A 16,976-nucleotide genomic window follows, 5' to 3' on the forward strand; every position below is an offset into this window, starting at 1 on the left:
CGGCTTTTTTCTTTTTGCTTATGTGGTGCTGAGGAATCAAACCCAGGGCCTCAGGCATGCAAGGCAAGCGCTCTACCACTGAACCACCTTCCCAGCCCCATATCAGTGCTTTTTATTGGTATAATATTCTTTGATAATATTTTTTTCATTAAATTTTTTTCGGACTGAAAATCAGAGTATTTTGCAGGGCCAGGCAGTGGGTACTACTAAACTACATACTTGGCCCCATTTTTAACTCATACATAATAGTTACATGAACTTATGGAATACAGTGTGATATTTTAACACACAGATACAATTTTCAATTATCAGTTCAGAGGTACAAACATCACTCCAAACTCCTATCATTTCATGGTCTTGGAAAAATTCAAAATTCCTCTCTACTACTTGTGTGAGTTTCTGGAAAGCAATCAAATGCAATTTTTTAGTACATACAGAAATGGAGGAATGAGTATGCTCTTTTATCAATCATGAAGAAATGTTGACTGGACTGAAGGAAAGATTGTCTATGGACAGACAATAGAAAATTAATTTTTGTTAGTAGAACAGAAGATGAGGGCCTGGAAAGTTCAATAGGGAGTTTATATTTACTGGACAAAGAACTAGGAGCTTGGGAATAGTAACTTAGGAGCAGAAAATTATGTCATGAAAATTTAAAGAAAATCGCCTATCTATGGCCTGAAGTGAGGGCTGGTATCAGAATGACCAAGAAAGGCCACTATTGAGTAGAGAGAAAGAAACAACATGGGAGCAGTGGTATGTCAAGGAAGAGATGAGTGTAAATGATGTTCCCAGCAAAAATACAAACATAGCTGGGCACCGGTGGCTCATGCCGGTAATCCTAGCTACTCAGGAGGCTGAGATCTTAGGATTGCTGTTCAAAGCCAGCCGGGGCAGGAAAGTCTGTGAGACTCTTTTTTTTGGCAGGGAGGAGTCTGGTCGTGGGGCCTGAACTCTGGGCCTGGGCACTGTCCCTCAGCTCTTCAGCTCAAGGCTAGCGCTCTACCACTTGAGCCACAGTGCCACTTCTGGCTTTTTGCTTATGTGGTGCTAAGGAATCAAACCCAGGGCCTCAGGCATGCAAGGCAAGCGCTCTACCAATGAGCCACCTTCCCAGCCCCTAGACTCTTATCTCCAATAAACCACCAGAAAACTGGAAGTAGCTCAAGTGGTAGAGCACTAGACTTGAGCTGAAGAGCTCAGGGGCAGTGCCCAGACCCAGAGTTCAAGCCCCAGGACTGACCAAAAAAAACCCCACCATATTTGGTTTCTGGTAGACACAGGAGATGACTGGCTATGCCTATGTACTGCCCATCCTGTGCTCTATGCCCCTCTAAGCTCCCTTATTATCCATGTCTCTGTCTAGAGCAGATTGGATTATCTGCCTCACTCAAGGTCTAATCTCTTCTTGGATCAAATCCTCCTCAGGCTCCCATTTATGGAGATCTTTCCTTACCAAATTCTGGATTTCCTTTATTAGCTGCTATGGCCCTCACCCATTTGGGAATACAATGTTTCTACACAAATATGAGAGCAGCATTAGAAAGGGTCAAAGAGATGATGTCTGAGCAGATTTACAAAAAGCCAGAGAATGCTGTTAGTGGTCCTCTAATATTATAATCACTAAAGAGATTAGAATTAAGAGTACTTCCTTCTCACTGGTCCAGAGAAGAGGTATAGCATGATGATACCATTTAACTTTCTTCTGTCCCCAACAACAGTTGTGTATGAAAAATAGATGACCAATACTCTTACCTGTATCTAGTGTCAGATCTGTTTGAGTCAATGACCACTCTATTTTCAAACTACTGATGGCTTTCCAAGCTATTTTTCTTTCTTTCTTTATTGTTTGGTGCAAAACTTTAGAGTTGCACGTTCATGCAAGAACTTTGCCTGCCAGAAACAAGGTTCATGGAACTCACTAAAGTTCCCATCCTGGCCCCCTGAGGGAGTTTCTTTCTTGTTTTCTCAGAACTAGAAACTTGTTCAGAGAGAGATGAGCCCAGGACACAGTTTTAAGGATGGTCTTAAATTTTAAGGACAGACTGTTTTAAGAGTACAACTGGAGGGACCGCCCCAACTCCCATTCTGGGCACCAGAATATATTCCAGTGATATGGAAGTTCTTGGAACTACCACATTACTCATTACTTAGGTTAAGACATTTTTGAAAGCCCCAACATTAAAACGTAAATGATAGCTAGAAAGGAGAAATGGGTTTTTCTTATTTGCTTTAAGCCATTGAGAGTTAAGTGATCTACATAGGACCTAGTACTCAGGAAGGAATTGCAGTCATGAATGGAGAAAGACATGATTGGGATGTTTCCCATCATTGAGGTGTCAGAGTCTTGATAGAAGAATGCAGTGTTGAAAATATATCTTTCAACATAGCACCTGTCTCCCACTGAGTGTACTGAAACCTGAATGTAGTCAGTGTACCATTCAGAAGTAACTGTGTGTCCAACCTGTAGGCCTATTCTTCCTCTGCCCTTCAAATATTCTCTTCTCCCTCATCATGAAAGGCATATGGACAGCACTTGTCTGGGCTCTAGAAAATGGCTAGGAGCCTCTCCTCCCTCCTTTCCCTGTCTTCTTTGTTTCAGAGATGTTTTTGCTCTCCTAATACCTTCACAGCTCCAGTCCTCGCCTAGACAATCCCACACTGAACTTCCTCTTTTATTTCATATTTGAAACATTGTACTTAAATTTTAATTTTTTTCTGCTTAAGAATCTTACGTGGCTTCCATTTTAACTTTTCATGTTTCTTTCCTTCCCACTGGAGCTCAGTTTTATAAAACCAGCCCTCACCTCCACCCAGAAAGGAACATCTGATATTTAGGGGTAATAGTGTAACCAAAATATCAAGTGCAAAGACATAGTAATCAATCAGCAATCACATAAAATTAATTCTTCTCCTTCAGAGCACTGTTCCTAATTGTCATGTTAATGGGATTATGTGATTAATTATTTCCTATTGAACTACAACCTTATTAAAAACTTAAAACCTAGGACATTGGAAGAACCCAGTAAACATAAATACATAAATAAAAAGAAATTTATAGTAGCTTCCATTATAGCTCACCTACATAACATGAACAGTATATGCAGCAGCACAGGGCAGGCCCAGTACAGAATTGTGAATCTGAGCATAAAACACACTTTGACGTCCACAGCCCTAGTTCTCAAGCAGGTTAAATGTAAGATGAACTGGCCATCTCCTTAGTTATTATAAGTTGAGAAGGTGGGAAGTTCCCTAGGTCAAAACTTACTTTCACCTGTCTCTCCAGAACCTTACTTTACTATTAATAGACTTGATATTTTAAGCCGATTTACAAATGCAAATGGGCACACAGTATGTAGAACATGTAAACTGCTGTCTGGGCTCCTTTTGACCTAATGAATTCTTTCTAAATGAACTATTAGTCTCTAATATTGAGAGCCAGCAGTTGAAAGGGAAAAAAAATAGGCAAAGGTTTCTGGATCAGATCAGACAAGGAAATGCCAACATGAAAGCAGAAACCATTGCAAAGAGGCTGTGGATATCGCTTCCTTCCTCTAGCTCTCCTCCTCCTCTAGAAGCTTAGAAAGCTTCTAGAACAGAGCTGCTTGGAGCCCCCAGCACCTTAAGGCCAAGGGTCTTTTATCTGTCCTGTCTCACTAAAGATACAGGAACCTGGCTGGAAGAGTCTTGTTCCTGTAATGTCTGAGAATCTATCCTGATGGTCAAACTTTGAAGTACACATTATGCCCCTTCCATAAGCTATTCCTTTACCAGCCATCAGCTGCAAAGCTGCTCAACCTCCTCTGCCCCTCTGCTCCAGTTGTAGCATTTTACCTCATACTTTCCAAGTTAAGTGTTTCTTAAGAACATACCTGTCATCAATGCCCATCTACCACAGCTCCCAGAGACCAGACACATAAGCACAGTAGCATTCCCGAAGAAGAAGGAGTGAGCCGATAAGAAAGCAACAGGAGCCTTTGTCGGCTCTGGGGCTTCCTTATACAGTGAAAAATAATCTCAGGACCGGGGCTAGATCTGAAATACAGAAAGGGGAACTGACTAGAGAGAAGCAACATGCAGACAGTGGCAGATAACTTCTGCTGGCAGGTGGGCATTTCCACTGATGAGAATGACTACATGTACGATCTTGGACAGTGAGGGAGTGTGTAAAGCCCTAAGGAAACCCCCAAAGACAACCCCTTCCACAACCATAAGCTCCCTGATAGACTGAGAGAGACCTAGGAACACAATCCTTAGAGTCCACAAGCTAACAATTCAGCTTGGTTCCATCCATGTTTGCTGAGCAGTCACACAGAGTGGACTCCATGAAGATGTAGGGAAATTGCCAACCAGAAAGAACAAGAGATCGAATCATCCATGAAAGACCCTCTCTGTGGACCTCATCAGAAGTCTATTAAGGAAGTGGCGCTGTGGCTCAAGTGGCAGAGTGCTTGCCTTGAACTGAAGAGCTCAGGGACAGTGCCCAGTTCAAGCTCCATGATTGACCAAAAAAAAAAAAAAGTCAATTAACATACACCACCTTGAAAGTGGCATTCCTGGAAGTGGGTGGTACCTTTGACTTTAGGGACAAGCCACAAATAGAAGTGGGAGAGGTATGTGAATGTCCAGAGGATTTCTCTGAACCCAGTGCTTTGGCAGGAATAGGCGTCACAAATTGCAGTTTATTTTCCTGCCCTGGGTACATGGCTTCTTTTCTGACCAAATCAGGTACTGCAAACTCTGTGATCTGTGATGGTGGCCAAAGTTATGTGCCTCTGAGTGCAGGGCATGCCTCTTCTGCTTTCTTTAGTGGTTGACAAGGACCCACAAAGCTGTAGAAATTGAGTGACAAAGTGAAAGCTGTTTGCTGTTGACTGGATTGAGAAGACTAAGCCAGTAAAAAGCATATGGTGCAGGGGAAGGAATGTGGACTTGGAACTGGTGGTCCCTAGTCATATCCTGGCTTGACTGTGGGACTCAGGACAGGTGCCCGAGCATCTCCAAATCACAGTCTTCTCAGTCTTGTCCCTATGAAATGAGATTAGTACTAACTTTCTTTCTTTAGTATTCTGAAAGGCAGATGAGATCTTGCAGGTAAGTCACTGGAATCATCTGGCAGGCTATTTGTTTTCCTTATTACTTTCTTACCTCACTTCTTTTTTCCTCTCTCTCTCTCTCTCTCTCTCCTTGAATTCAAAACCTAGGCCCTGTCCCTTAGCTTTTTCATTCAAGTCTAGCACTCTACTATTTGAGCCATGTCTTCACTTCTGATATTTTACTGATTATTTGGAGATTTAAAAAAAAATCACAGACTTTTGTGCCCAGGATGGTTTTACACTGAGGTTTGATCTCAGGCTCCTCAGTACCTAAGATTTACAAGACACAAGCCATGGCTCCTGGCAACTGTTTTCTTTGAGTCTTTCCCAATTCTTACTTTGACCTTTCCACAAAAGGGTCTTCCTTCTTTCACTAAAGAGACGATGATAGCTCTTCCCAAACACATCTGTAAAGCTCTTTACCTTCCATCCGGGGACTCTGGACTCTGCCTGAGTCTTTCCCTTTGACCACTCTGTGTGCATATCTCAAAAATGCCATATGGATAGACCCACCTGGGGTTTTCCTCTGGATTTTACGATCGTAATTTTCTTTTATTTGAAAGAGTCATGTGGTTTCCTTCTTGTACTACATGAAATTACCCATCTACTAGAGCATCGGATAATCCATTCATATTTCACTTAATTTTCAAATGTCCTTCTTTGCCTTTTGTTTACCAGTGAAAATACAAGGCAAGCTAAATTGAAATTTTTGTTATCAACAGAATCTTTTGTCAGCGCTGGGGATCAAATCTAGGGCCTTGTGCATTCTAGGTAAATCCCCTACCACTAAACCTGCCTCCCTAGTCCTGTCAAAAGTGTTTTGAATACCAGACTTAAGTATTTTAGCTACTAGTAACATTATTACTTCTATAGTATGTTTCTCGCTTTACTTATTTTATGTAAATTTATTTGAAAAGAAGTCTTATGTTAATACAAAACATCTTAGAAATCTGTATCATTTGCTGTAAATAAAGGATGACTATAAATAACATACCCCATTGAGCTTGAATTCATAGAGACATAGATTCATATCCTGGCTCCATTCCTGATACTTGTGATTTTAGGGAAATTACTTAACCTCTCTGAGCCTTGGCTCTCTCCTAGAGGTAATACTGTAATAACTCTTAGGGATTAAGTGTCATATATAATGGACCTAGCACAGAATTAAAAATAAGAATAAAAATAAAATAAGAATTAAAAAAAACAATAAGTTCTTTTTTTTTCCTGGACAGATTTGCTTTATTGTTTTCCTCTCACCTCCCTGCTTCAGTTCCTGTTTAGAGCAATGTTGTAATACAAAAGTATGTCTCAGGGAGTAAAGGAAGATGCATGAGTGATGGGTCAAGCAGTAGAAACAAGGGACAGCATCACATCATGGAATTCTCTGTCTCTAGAGTTGCAAGGCTGTAAGGGACATCAGAGATGTCCCCTAATCTCAAGCATGGATCCCCCCCATGTCACTACTAATTGATGCATGTGTAACCTATGCTTTCTTGCTTGTCATACTGGGAAACTTACTTCCTGATAAGAGGGTCATATGCATGTCTTTTGGTGTTTTTTGTTTGTTTGTTTGTTGGAAAGTCGTGGGGCTTGAACTCAGGCCTGGAAACTGTCCGAGAGCTCTTGTGTTCAAGGTTAGTGCTCTACCAGTTTGAGCCACAGCTCCACTTCTAGTTTTCTGGTAGTTAATTAGAGATAAGAGTCTCATGGACTTCCCTACTTGGGCTGGCTTTAAACCATGATCTTTTTCTGTTTTTAGATAATACAAGTTTTCTTTTCTTCTTTTTAATTTTTTAATTAAGTTTTTCATTGTGAAAATACTGTAAAGAAGGGTTGCAGTTACATAAGCAAGGTAATGAGTACATTTCTTATCCAGCATTGTTGCATTTCTTATCAAAGATTGTTGCCTCCTCCTTTGTTTTGTTTTTCCCCTACCATCCCTTCCCTCCCACCTCCACAACTACATTTCCCCCCACCCATCTACCCCTCCACCCCCACCTTGAACTATGATCTTTAGATCTCACTATCTCAGCCTTCTGAGTAGCTAGGATTACAGGTATGAGCCACTGGTGTATGGCATGTCTTTTTTTTTAAATATTAACTCTCAACTTTACTACTTCTCACACTCTACCTCCATAGTGCCATTAGATATCATAGTCTGGTTTTTTGGAATGAACAGAATATATTTTTGTGTCTTTTTACAAAATATAAAACCCTACAAATAACCAAAAGCAATCATATATTTCCTTAACAGTCTTTCCTCTTAATTAAATATCATCAGTGTCTTGGCTTACCAGTCTGCAGGACCCTAAACAATGACACTTCTACTAGCACCCTTCTTCCTGAGTAAGTCATCACAACCTTGAACAGAGAAGGTTCAGTGCTTTGGACCTGGCAGTGATGAGATCACTTTCTTTAATGAGTCAAAGATCACATTAGCTTAACATTAGTTATAGGAAGTGAGCTGAGCATGATTTTTTTCTTCACATATTGTGAAAAAAAAATGGTCCTGTTTGTGTGTCAGTATTTAGAGACAACATTCAGCCACTCAAATAGTACTGACTCTCTTCTGTTATCAGAGCCAAGTGTGGTGAGGGTGCTACTATAATGGTGATTAATCCTGGCAGATGATGAGTGGAGGTTGAACGGAAGGAAGACCATCAATTCCTTGTGTTTGGTGAGGAAGAAGTTACTGTTCACCTCAAAAAGCTACTTTCCAAGTTGACCTGCGTCCTCTACTGTTCATTCCTGGATAGTCGTAGGTCTGAGGCCCAAGCTGCAAGCAATAACAATGAAAGAGGAGTGGCCATAGATGGTAGCTTTGGGCCTGGAGAGGACAGAAACCTTCCTAATATTCTTGTCCAACTGTTGCACAAGAAATGGTATCTAGGAACCCTATATTTGGAGCTACTCTCTATGTGACAAAGCCAGAAACCTGTGGGCATATAGGAACAACCAAACACGTGGCTAAATTTCCCTATTTTAGTCATGTCTAATATCTACCTAAAAGACCTCCTGTGGCCTAGGGTCTGGTGCAGTTGGCAGAGATTCTAGCTGGGCACCAGTAGCTCCTCCCTGTAATTCCAGCTACTCAGGAGGCTAAGATTTGAGGATCACAGTTCAAATCCAGTTGGGACAGGAAAGTCTGTGAGAATTTTATCTCCGATTAACCACCAGAAAACCAGAAGTGGCACTGTGGATCAAGTGGTAGAGAGTTGAGCTGAAAGAGTTCAGGGACAATGGCCGGGCCCAGAGTTCAAGCCCCACAAATGACAAAAAAGAAAAAAAAATGGTGGACATGGTGGTTTGAAGATAGAATAAAGTAATCTCCCTGAGTAATTATTGTAGCATTATCTGTTGAAAGGCTGATTTGCATTTGCTTTCTGAGCTTTCTGGGCCCAGAGCTGTGTGCAGTGGAAGAAAGAAGAGATGATCCAAGGCTCTTCCAGGATTCTGCAGAAGCCAATGGAAGATATAATACAAACAGGTGTCCTGTATTTTTAGAAGTCTTCCTTCTTTTAAGATGCAAGAGGAAGGGAGGTATTTATGAGCAATGGCAGGGAGGCCTTATGAGCAATGGAACACAAAGTGCCCCTCCCTTGGTGCGCCCACAGACAACTTCCTCAGGGGTGATGACTCATGCCTAGAGAGGGAATAGCTTCAGCTTAAGGGCCCAGACATAGGAGATATTCTTTTACCTCACTCTCCTGGGGGGCAGGGACCCACCAGACTCCACAGGAATACCAATACCGGATAATCGGGTGCCAATGACACCAGAGGCTTGAGGGCCTTGTACAAAGTAAACTATTAATTTTGCAATGGATAAAGAGGAAGAAAGGCACCCCCTGCACGACCAAGATGGAGTCTGCTATCCAAATGAGAGAATGGAGGCTCAGAGTGGAGTTAGGACTAAGTTAAAGGAAATAAGGAAATTGATTATCTCTTTTCTGTGTGTGTGCCAATCTTGGGACTTGAACTCAGGGTTTGAACACTGTCCCTGAGCTTTTGTGCTCAGTGCTAACATTCTACCATTTGAACCATCGTTGAAGATAAGAGTCTTAGAATCTTTCCTGCTCAAGGTGGCTTTGAACCATGGTCATCAGATCTCAGCCTCCTGAGTAGCTATGTTTACAGTCATGAACCAGCAGCACCTGGCAATGATGATCTCTTCTGTATTTGGATTCCTGAGCAGATTTCATAACCTATGCAGTATAGAATCTATGTAGGAAACAAGACTATAAGGAGAATTCTTGAACTGTTCTTCATTTTCAAGTGATGCAGCTCAAGCAGAGTCATTCTCTTATTCTCAGTGTTGTTATACAATTTCTGATAATGCTGGGTAGCTAGCCACAGTCCCCAGGACCTGACTCTGCCCTTTTAAGCAAACCCTGCTGGGGTCCTCAGTTCCCTGCTATCACGTGAGAGATAGCACCTAAAATATGCAATGCATTTTCTTCTTACTATACCTGTAAAATTGCATTTTTTAGAAGCCTTGCTCCTTAAAGCATAAGCATATACCAACTATAAAGAGAATTAAAAAACAAGTCGTAGACTTGAAGAAAGTATTTGCAAAATACATCTTTATCATATCGATAAAGAAGCCTAGACCCTAAATGATTGACTACATGCGTACTAATCAATTCTAGTGATGTGATATTTAAGAAAAGCTTTCATCATGGAGACAGTGATATTAAATTGGAGGTTGCCATGGGCTGGGAGAGAAATGGGAAAGGATACAAAGGAGGCACTCAAGTAATTTCTAGGGTGGTGGAATTATTTTATATAATAGCATAATGGCAGGCACATAAGATCATGTATTTGTCAAAACCATGGAACTACATAACTCAAAGAAGGAATTGTGGTATGTAGCATAAACTTTAGTTAATAATAATGTGTTAACATTGGTTCATTTATTGTAACAAATCTATCACACTCATGAAAGACAGTCATAAGAGAGGAAATTGGGTGCAGGATAGAAAATGGATGGGAATGCATTGTGGTATCTTCTCTTTCTCTCTGACTCTCTCCGTCTGTCTCTTTCTAAATCTATAAGTGTTCTAAAAATAAAGGCTATTACTTTAAACACACAGATACACTCACATACAAACCACATAAGCCACATTCACTGATTCCTGGCAACACAACTAAATTACCAATGTGACATTTTAGAGGGATCTTAGACTAGTGGGAAAGAAAATCAGCATTAATTTCATAGTCCAAAGATTCACTTCCCCATGTTGCACACTTATAATCAAATGCCATGCATATAAGGCTGTAAAGAAAAATCTCCAGGGCTGTATTTCTGCTATTTTGATATTTTATGTATATATCTGATGCAGAACTAGAGATTTTTAAATCAATTCCTTAGGTAAATTAAAGAAAAAGTCCCACATTTTCTAAAGGCCAGATCAATGTTTTTTTTTTTTTAAAAAAAAAGCTTTCAGTTCCATTTTTTTCTGGAGGAACATTCTTAGAAATGTAGTGGGTTTCTTTCTTCTTTGAAGGGTGGGTGGGATACAATCTTATCTTACACTAAAAGCAAACTTCATATAGTTAAGCATTAGAAGTTGAGTATTTCGCCCTCCCAGATTGTACTTATATCAGAGAGGTCTTTAGAATAAAGAGAGAGCTTCACTCTTACCCTTTTAACACAGATCCACTCCCCTTCTAACTTTGCTTTGTCAGTCTCCCTAGATGTCCCTAGGTACCTGTCTTCTTGAATTCACTTTCTCGGGATGCGAATACATACCATTCATGCGTGCTAGGAAAGAGGCAACATGTATTGTCTCTTAACTTGGACTCTTACCAATTTCTGAATGCGAGATCTAGGACCTAACAGCACACTTTGCCTAGATGTGCTCATGGGAGAAGTCAGAAAGTCAGAGGACACCAGCAGGTATTTGTAGAATTTTATCAAGTGAAGCAAGTCTCTATCTACATGCCCTGTCAACATCACATGGTAGCTTAAAAAACAAACTTTAGCAACAAAGTACATTTATTGGGATTTATTGCATTCACTTACATTTAAAAATAAACATAAAGGAAAAACTGGTGAAAAGGATAAAAATCATTACTACGGTGCGTGCAATTTTCGAAAAAAAAGTGCTGCTGTGCCACAGAAGACTAGGCATTTGCTTTATGGGTATTGCTGATGGGGAGGATAAATACGGACTGAGAAAGCCCTCAGTCCAGTGAAAATCACTACTAGAGATGAGGAGCCCATAATCAGACCTAGGGTCTGAGTGTGGTCTATGGTCTAATGGAGACATGGCAAAGTGGAAACAAGAGATCTTAAGAAGTGTGCAGAATAGGGCACATCACTGTGGTCAAGTGACAAAAGCCTGGGCACAGGTCAGGAAACCAAGGTTAATTAAGCCAGAGGGCTGAAGTGGAGGAGGACTGGGGAAGAGATGGATTCACAAACTTTCCCTCTTGGATACCAGAGCTAGAGTATAGCAGCAAGATGACATCCAAAGCGCTCTTTCCTACTTTGCCTTCTGCTGTATATCCAAACACTTGGTGGAAAGAGCTGAGCCAGGTGTCAAGATGCATGGGAACTTGTAGTAACTATAGATGCCAGGGACACATGCAGACAGGCATTATTGGGCTTTGTTCCTCTGTATCTCTGCAATATTTCCCATCTCCCAATAACACCTTAAGATCTATAGACATTGCACCAGTTAGTCTTTCTATTTTTTAAATCTCTTTTCATCCATTCAACAAACCCCACTAGACCTGCCTGAATACAGGCACTTGACTTATCCTAGAGTTGAAGATATTCTAGAGAAGAGTGGTCCCTGCCCTCCTGGAGCACATCCATCTAAGAAGTCAAGGGAAGAGCCATCAAGTGATTTTCAAAACACCCAGCTTTAGTTAGGTGCATTGTCCTCATAGGTCAGTATTACCTTAAGAGTATGAGGTAGATTCTGTTTAGGTTGTATAGCTTATAACCAAGGAAAGTTTCCCTACATCTTTTGGTTCAAGAACCAGCTTCTCTGGGAAGCACACTGGCTCCTTTTCTGGTCACATCTAAAATGGCCCCAGGGTCTGCAGAATCCATGGTCAGGGTTAGCACTGCAGAGAATCCTACAGGTCTTCATGCCCAAGGATAGATTGGGAAATCCTTGTCTTACCCTCGAATTTAATAACTCCACACTCTAGCTGTTCAGTAGGGCTCACAATATTTCTCCAACTTCAGAACTTCCCCTGACAGTATACAGATGACCTAATGTTTAGCTAACAACAAAACTACATAAAATTTTCCTAAGATGAGTGAAATATGCAGCAGCAAGTTTAAAAGTCAATATCAAGCTAAACTCCGATGACTCATGACTGTAATACTAGCTACTGTACTCAGGAGGCTGAAATCTGAAGATCAGAATGCAAAGCCAGCCTAGGCCAGCAAATCTGAGAAAGTCTTATTGCAAGTTAACTTCCAAAACAAAAAAAGAGCTGGAAGTGTAGCTGTGGCTCAAGTAGGAGAATTCAGCCATGAGCAAAAAATCTATATATTAGCACTCAGACTCTGAGTTCAAGCTCTGGGGCATAAGTGCAACACATATGTGCATGCACACACACGGGCACACACACACACACACACACACACATCAATACCAATAAGTTGTCAACATGTGTGATGTCACTTTTCAGAACTCAAAAAAAAATACCAGATTCCAAACTTACTATCATTTCGACCTTACCTGCAAACATCAAACATGTAAGATTTTGTACTTAAATATTCTGAGAAACTGTCATGTCCCTGATAGACTCAGTTAGAAGAAATAGAATGAGGTAATATTCTAAATGAAACGTTGCTGGAAAAGTTAAGCCCATATTTCTTTTCTTTGTGCAGAGGTGGAGATACCACACATAACAAAACTAACACGTATTAACAAATAGCAGCATATTTGAAATTTAGGGAAGTATGAAATTGGTGAAAGCACCTTATGCAAAATATTTATAGAAGACACTAAATAAAATGTACACTGCAAAGTAAAGTATATTTGGACATAGTCAACATAGCCAATGTAACTAAGTTTATTTAAAAAAAGGAAACACTGATTTTTTTAATGTTTCTACTTCACAACAGGGGTGGGGAAGGACATGGCATACTCAAAGTCTCGGTTCCCTATGACATCCTTGTCACCAGAAGCCATGCACAGAAGACATATGAACCCTTGATACGTGCATTTATCCTTCTGGATTGCAGGCTTCAAGTTTGTGGTACAGGACAGTTGAGGTAATTTTGCAGCTCCTTCCTACTTCCTTCACATGCCTTCATGTAGAAGGTCCCAAGGGCCCACGGCCACACAAGGCTAACTAGGAGAAAGTTTCCCAGGAAAGCAAGACTGTTGTCCTTCCTGCTCTTCACTTTTAATGTGCTTCTACCTGAGCTTCACTCAAATGCTCTTTAATATTGAAAACGATCTGAAATAAGCCTGGTACTGGTAGGTACCATTTTAGATGAGCTGTTGGCATTTTTTTTTAGGAAGGACATTTATAAACCAACCTGACCATTGCATGACATGGACTAGAGGCAAAATATTGCCTTTGAGTTGTACTTTCACTCTGTCAGGGTTATTTACATACAATCAAAAGAGATGATTTTTAAAAGAGGTGTTGTGTGTTTTGGTTTTGGGCCTCTTGGGATGCCTGTGGCCAGGAAGAAGGGCCAGGGCCAGTTTCAAAACTGTGGATCACACATGTTGCATTTATGTCACCCTTGCGCACTCACTACCACCTTCTAAGTCATTGATGGCTCATTTTGGAGACTTCATCACCTCTCCCTGGAGTATTACAATAGCTGGTGATGAAACTTCCTTCCTTTAAAGACATGTTCCTTGTTCCTCTGAACAAGATCCACAGGCCCTTGAAAGGCCAAAAGCTATCTTCCTCTGTTATTGATGTCACCCACACCATACAACTTCCCACTGGTTACACTAGAACCATTCACTCTTTCTCAACTCTTAAGACCTTTGAAGATGTTTTGCTCCATTACAGTTGCACAAGATGTTCCTTCTGTCCACTACTCCTTCCAAGCCAGATCCTACTCTTTCTCAAGATCCACACCACTCCTATAATCCTAGCTACTCAAGAGGCTGAGATCTGAGGATCAAGGTTTGAAGCCAGCCTGGAAGTGGATATGTGGTTTAAATGGTAGACAGTTAAGCCTTGAGCAAAAACAAAAACAAAAACACCCAATTAAACAAAAACATAAAGCCCTGATTTAAACTCCAGTGCTGGCACAAAGAAAAAAAAGAAAAGATCCCAGATCACTTCATAGTTGACCTCTCCCTTGCTATGCTTCCCTTCTTTCCCTTCCCTTTTTTCTACATCTACGTCTTCTTCACTCCCAAACCACAAGACCTCTTGGTTTGTTACAACAGTTTCCTTATGGTGTTTCACTGCTCAGATGGGTATCCTGCCCTGAGAGCCTCCAGGATGAGAACACGTCACTCCTTCTTGCATCCTTAGTACTTATCACAGTACCCAGTCCAGAGTGGAGCTCAGTACAGGTCTACTGATTCAAGTAAATATCTGTTAATTTATTGCTATTTGCTAGTATTCTGGGGCACCTAGTGTATTCTAAATACATGACTTAATTTATCTTCGGGATAGTATAAAAAGTTTTATTTGGGGAGGAGGAAAATGGTGGAGAGTAAAGAAAGGGTGATGTGTCCACAAAAAGAAATGCACTCACTGCCTGACTTAGGGAACGGTAGCCCCTCTGTATAACCCTTTGATAATAATAATGAAATTATTATTTTAATGTACTACAAAAAATTTTAACAAAAAGTTTTATTGATAAGAAAATTGATTATCAGAGAGTTTAGACCACTTGTCAGGATCACATAGCTCATGATGTGCAGTTTTGAATTTTGTGCTAATACTGGGGATTGAACTCAGGGTCTGGGCATTGTGGCTTAGCTTAAGCCACAGCTTCACTTTTGGCTTTTTGCTGGTTAACTGGAGATAAAAAGTCTCATGGGGTTTTCTGCCCAGGCTGGCTTTGAACTGTCATCCTCAGATCACTGCCTCCTGAGTAGCTAGAATGACAGGCACAAATCACTGACACCCAGCTGATTTTAAGTTTTTGGCAAGGTATAGAATAGAATCTGCTTGAATTTATAGCTCAACATGCTATGTAGGTATATTGGAATGTCAGATGGACTTCAGTATACATTTTTTGAACTGAATGCTGACTAGGCCTGGCACTCTTTGAGTATGTGTCTTCACTGTGCTTCTTATTAATTATGCATTCTTCATTAAGTTATTAAACTTCTCTAAACCTATTTCCTCATTTTTCCCAGTGGGGAAAATAATATCAAACCTATGTAGCTCTAGAAGGATTTAGGAATTATAGCCACATAAATGCCCTGGCCTAGCCCTGGCTGATCTTGGCCGTAACAGCAATCATGTGCTCCATCTTGCTCAGATCCATGCACTTGACATTCATCCTCCCATACACACACCTGTCCTCACCATTTAAAGGTATTAGAAGCATTCAACTCTCTAGTAGATGATGATACTGAGGCTCAGAGAAGTCAACAATCAGTACAAAATTCCTTTAATTGAAGGGGATATTTTTCTTAAGGCCTCTCCAGGTAAAATCTAGGGTTCAATCTATTGTCAACCAGGTTTACTTTGCATGTTCACATACAACACTTATGTGAACTTAAGTTGCACTTAAGAAGCTAGAGTTTGGATTATTTTCTTTTTTTTCCCTCCTGAATTTCAGTTCCTGGCAGCTATGAACACCTATCAAGTCCAAGACTTCTGCAGATGGAATCTTGGGTCATCTAGTGGATGAGTATATTAACTTCTCCACCTTAATGTCTTCATCTTCTCTATGGAACCCTCACTTGATTTTTTCCCTCCATCCCAATTCACTGCCTTTCAAACCCTAGGCAGAGATCTTGGAGAGAAAGTAAATGGATTCTGCCTTAGAATCTGGCATCTTCAGGGATGTGAGCTGACTGGGCCCAGACTTGCACATAACCTGCACTCGGACTCTCAGCCTTACCTTTTCTGCAGCACCAAGCAAGTCATAGACATGAGTAAAACTAGACACATGGAAAGAAGATTGCTTCTCCCGACTGGAAAGCAGTAAGTCTTTACCAGATGGGTGGGTTGTTCTCGTGTGAAAAGATGGCACACTGTTACCAGAGGCTCTGATGCTCCCAGTGGAGCTAGAGATGCAGGCCTGTGTGAATTCTCCAGATGTCTGAGACATTCACAGCTTAATTATAATGGAAGTTTTTGCTTTCTTTTGCTGGTTTGTCAGTTCTCTGTCTAGGGATCATCTGTTGTCCATCTGGTTTAGATCTTGACCCATGCCCAGATTTTGTTCTGCCCGTGACCACTGGCTCCTTGCCTGGCTCTTGTCAGGGAAGTAGTAGTTCCCATCTCCTCCTTTCTAGTTCTGACTTACCATAGCCTGGACTCCATGCTATTACATTCTTAATTCACTCTATCTACTATATCCATAATTACCTCACTGTCCTTTTAACCTCGGTTGCATTAAACAAGGTCAAGAAAAAAACAGATGGCCTTGGCCCAACTAGCCCAAACCAAACACTGAGCCATTATGAACAGTCTGTTTACCTTTCCAACTTCTCTCTCTGTCTGTCTCTCTCTGTGTCTCTGTCTCTCTCTGTGTCTCTGTCTCTCTGTCTCTCTCTGTCTCTGTCTCCGTCTCTCTCTTTCTGTCTTGGTCTTTGGCCTTGAACTTGGGGCCTGAGTACTATCTCTGGGTCCTTTTGCTCAGGCTAGTGCTCGTCTCACGTGAGCCACAGCACCACTTCTGGCTTTTTTGAGTAGTTTATTAGAGATAAGAGTCTTGTTTTTCGAGCTTTACAATGTCGGTGCGGGGGTGGGGGG

General features: G+C 41.0%; 1 protein-coding gene across 2 annotated transcripts in view; it reads right to left on the reverse strand.

The window, feature by feature from the left end:
- Window positions 1–16,976, reverse strand: part of Cd86 (CD86 molecule) — a 62,198-nt gene that overhangs the window by 36,272 nt on the left and 8,950 nt on the right. The window contains exon 1 of one of the 2 annotated variants that reach the window (XM_013019482.1): window positions 3,873–4,034. The exons of the other annotated variant lie outside the window; for it this stretch is intronic. Within the exon in view, the coding sequence (XP_012874936.1) occupies window positions 3,873–3,889 (17 nt within the window). The 5' untranslated portion in view covers window positions 3,890–4,034. Of the gene's footprint in view, window positions 1–3,872; window positions 4,035–16,976 lie in introns of those variants that run through there. 2 annotated transcript variants of the gene reach the window in all.

Source organism: Dipodomys ordii, unplaced genomic scaffold (assembly GCF_000151885.1).
Source record: "Dipodomys ordii isolate 6190 unplaced genomic scaffold, Dord_2.0 Scaffold45, whole genome shotgun sequence".
NCBI lineage: Eukaryota > Metazoa > Chordata > Mammalia > Rodentia > Heteromyidae > Dipodomys > Dipodomys ordii.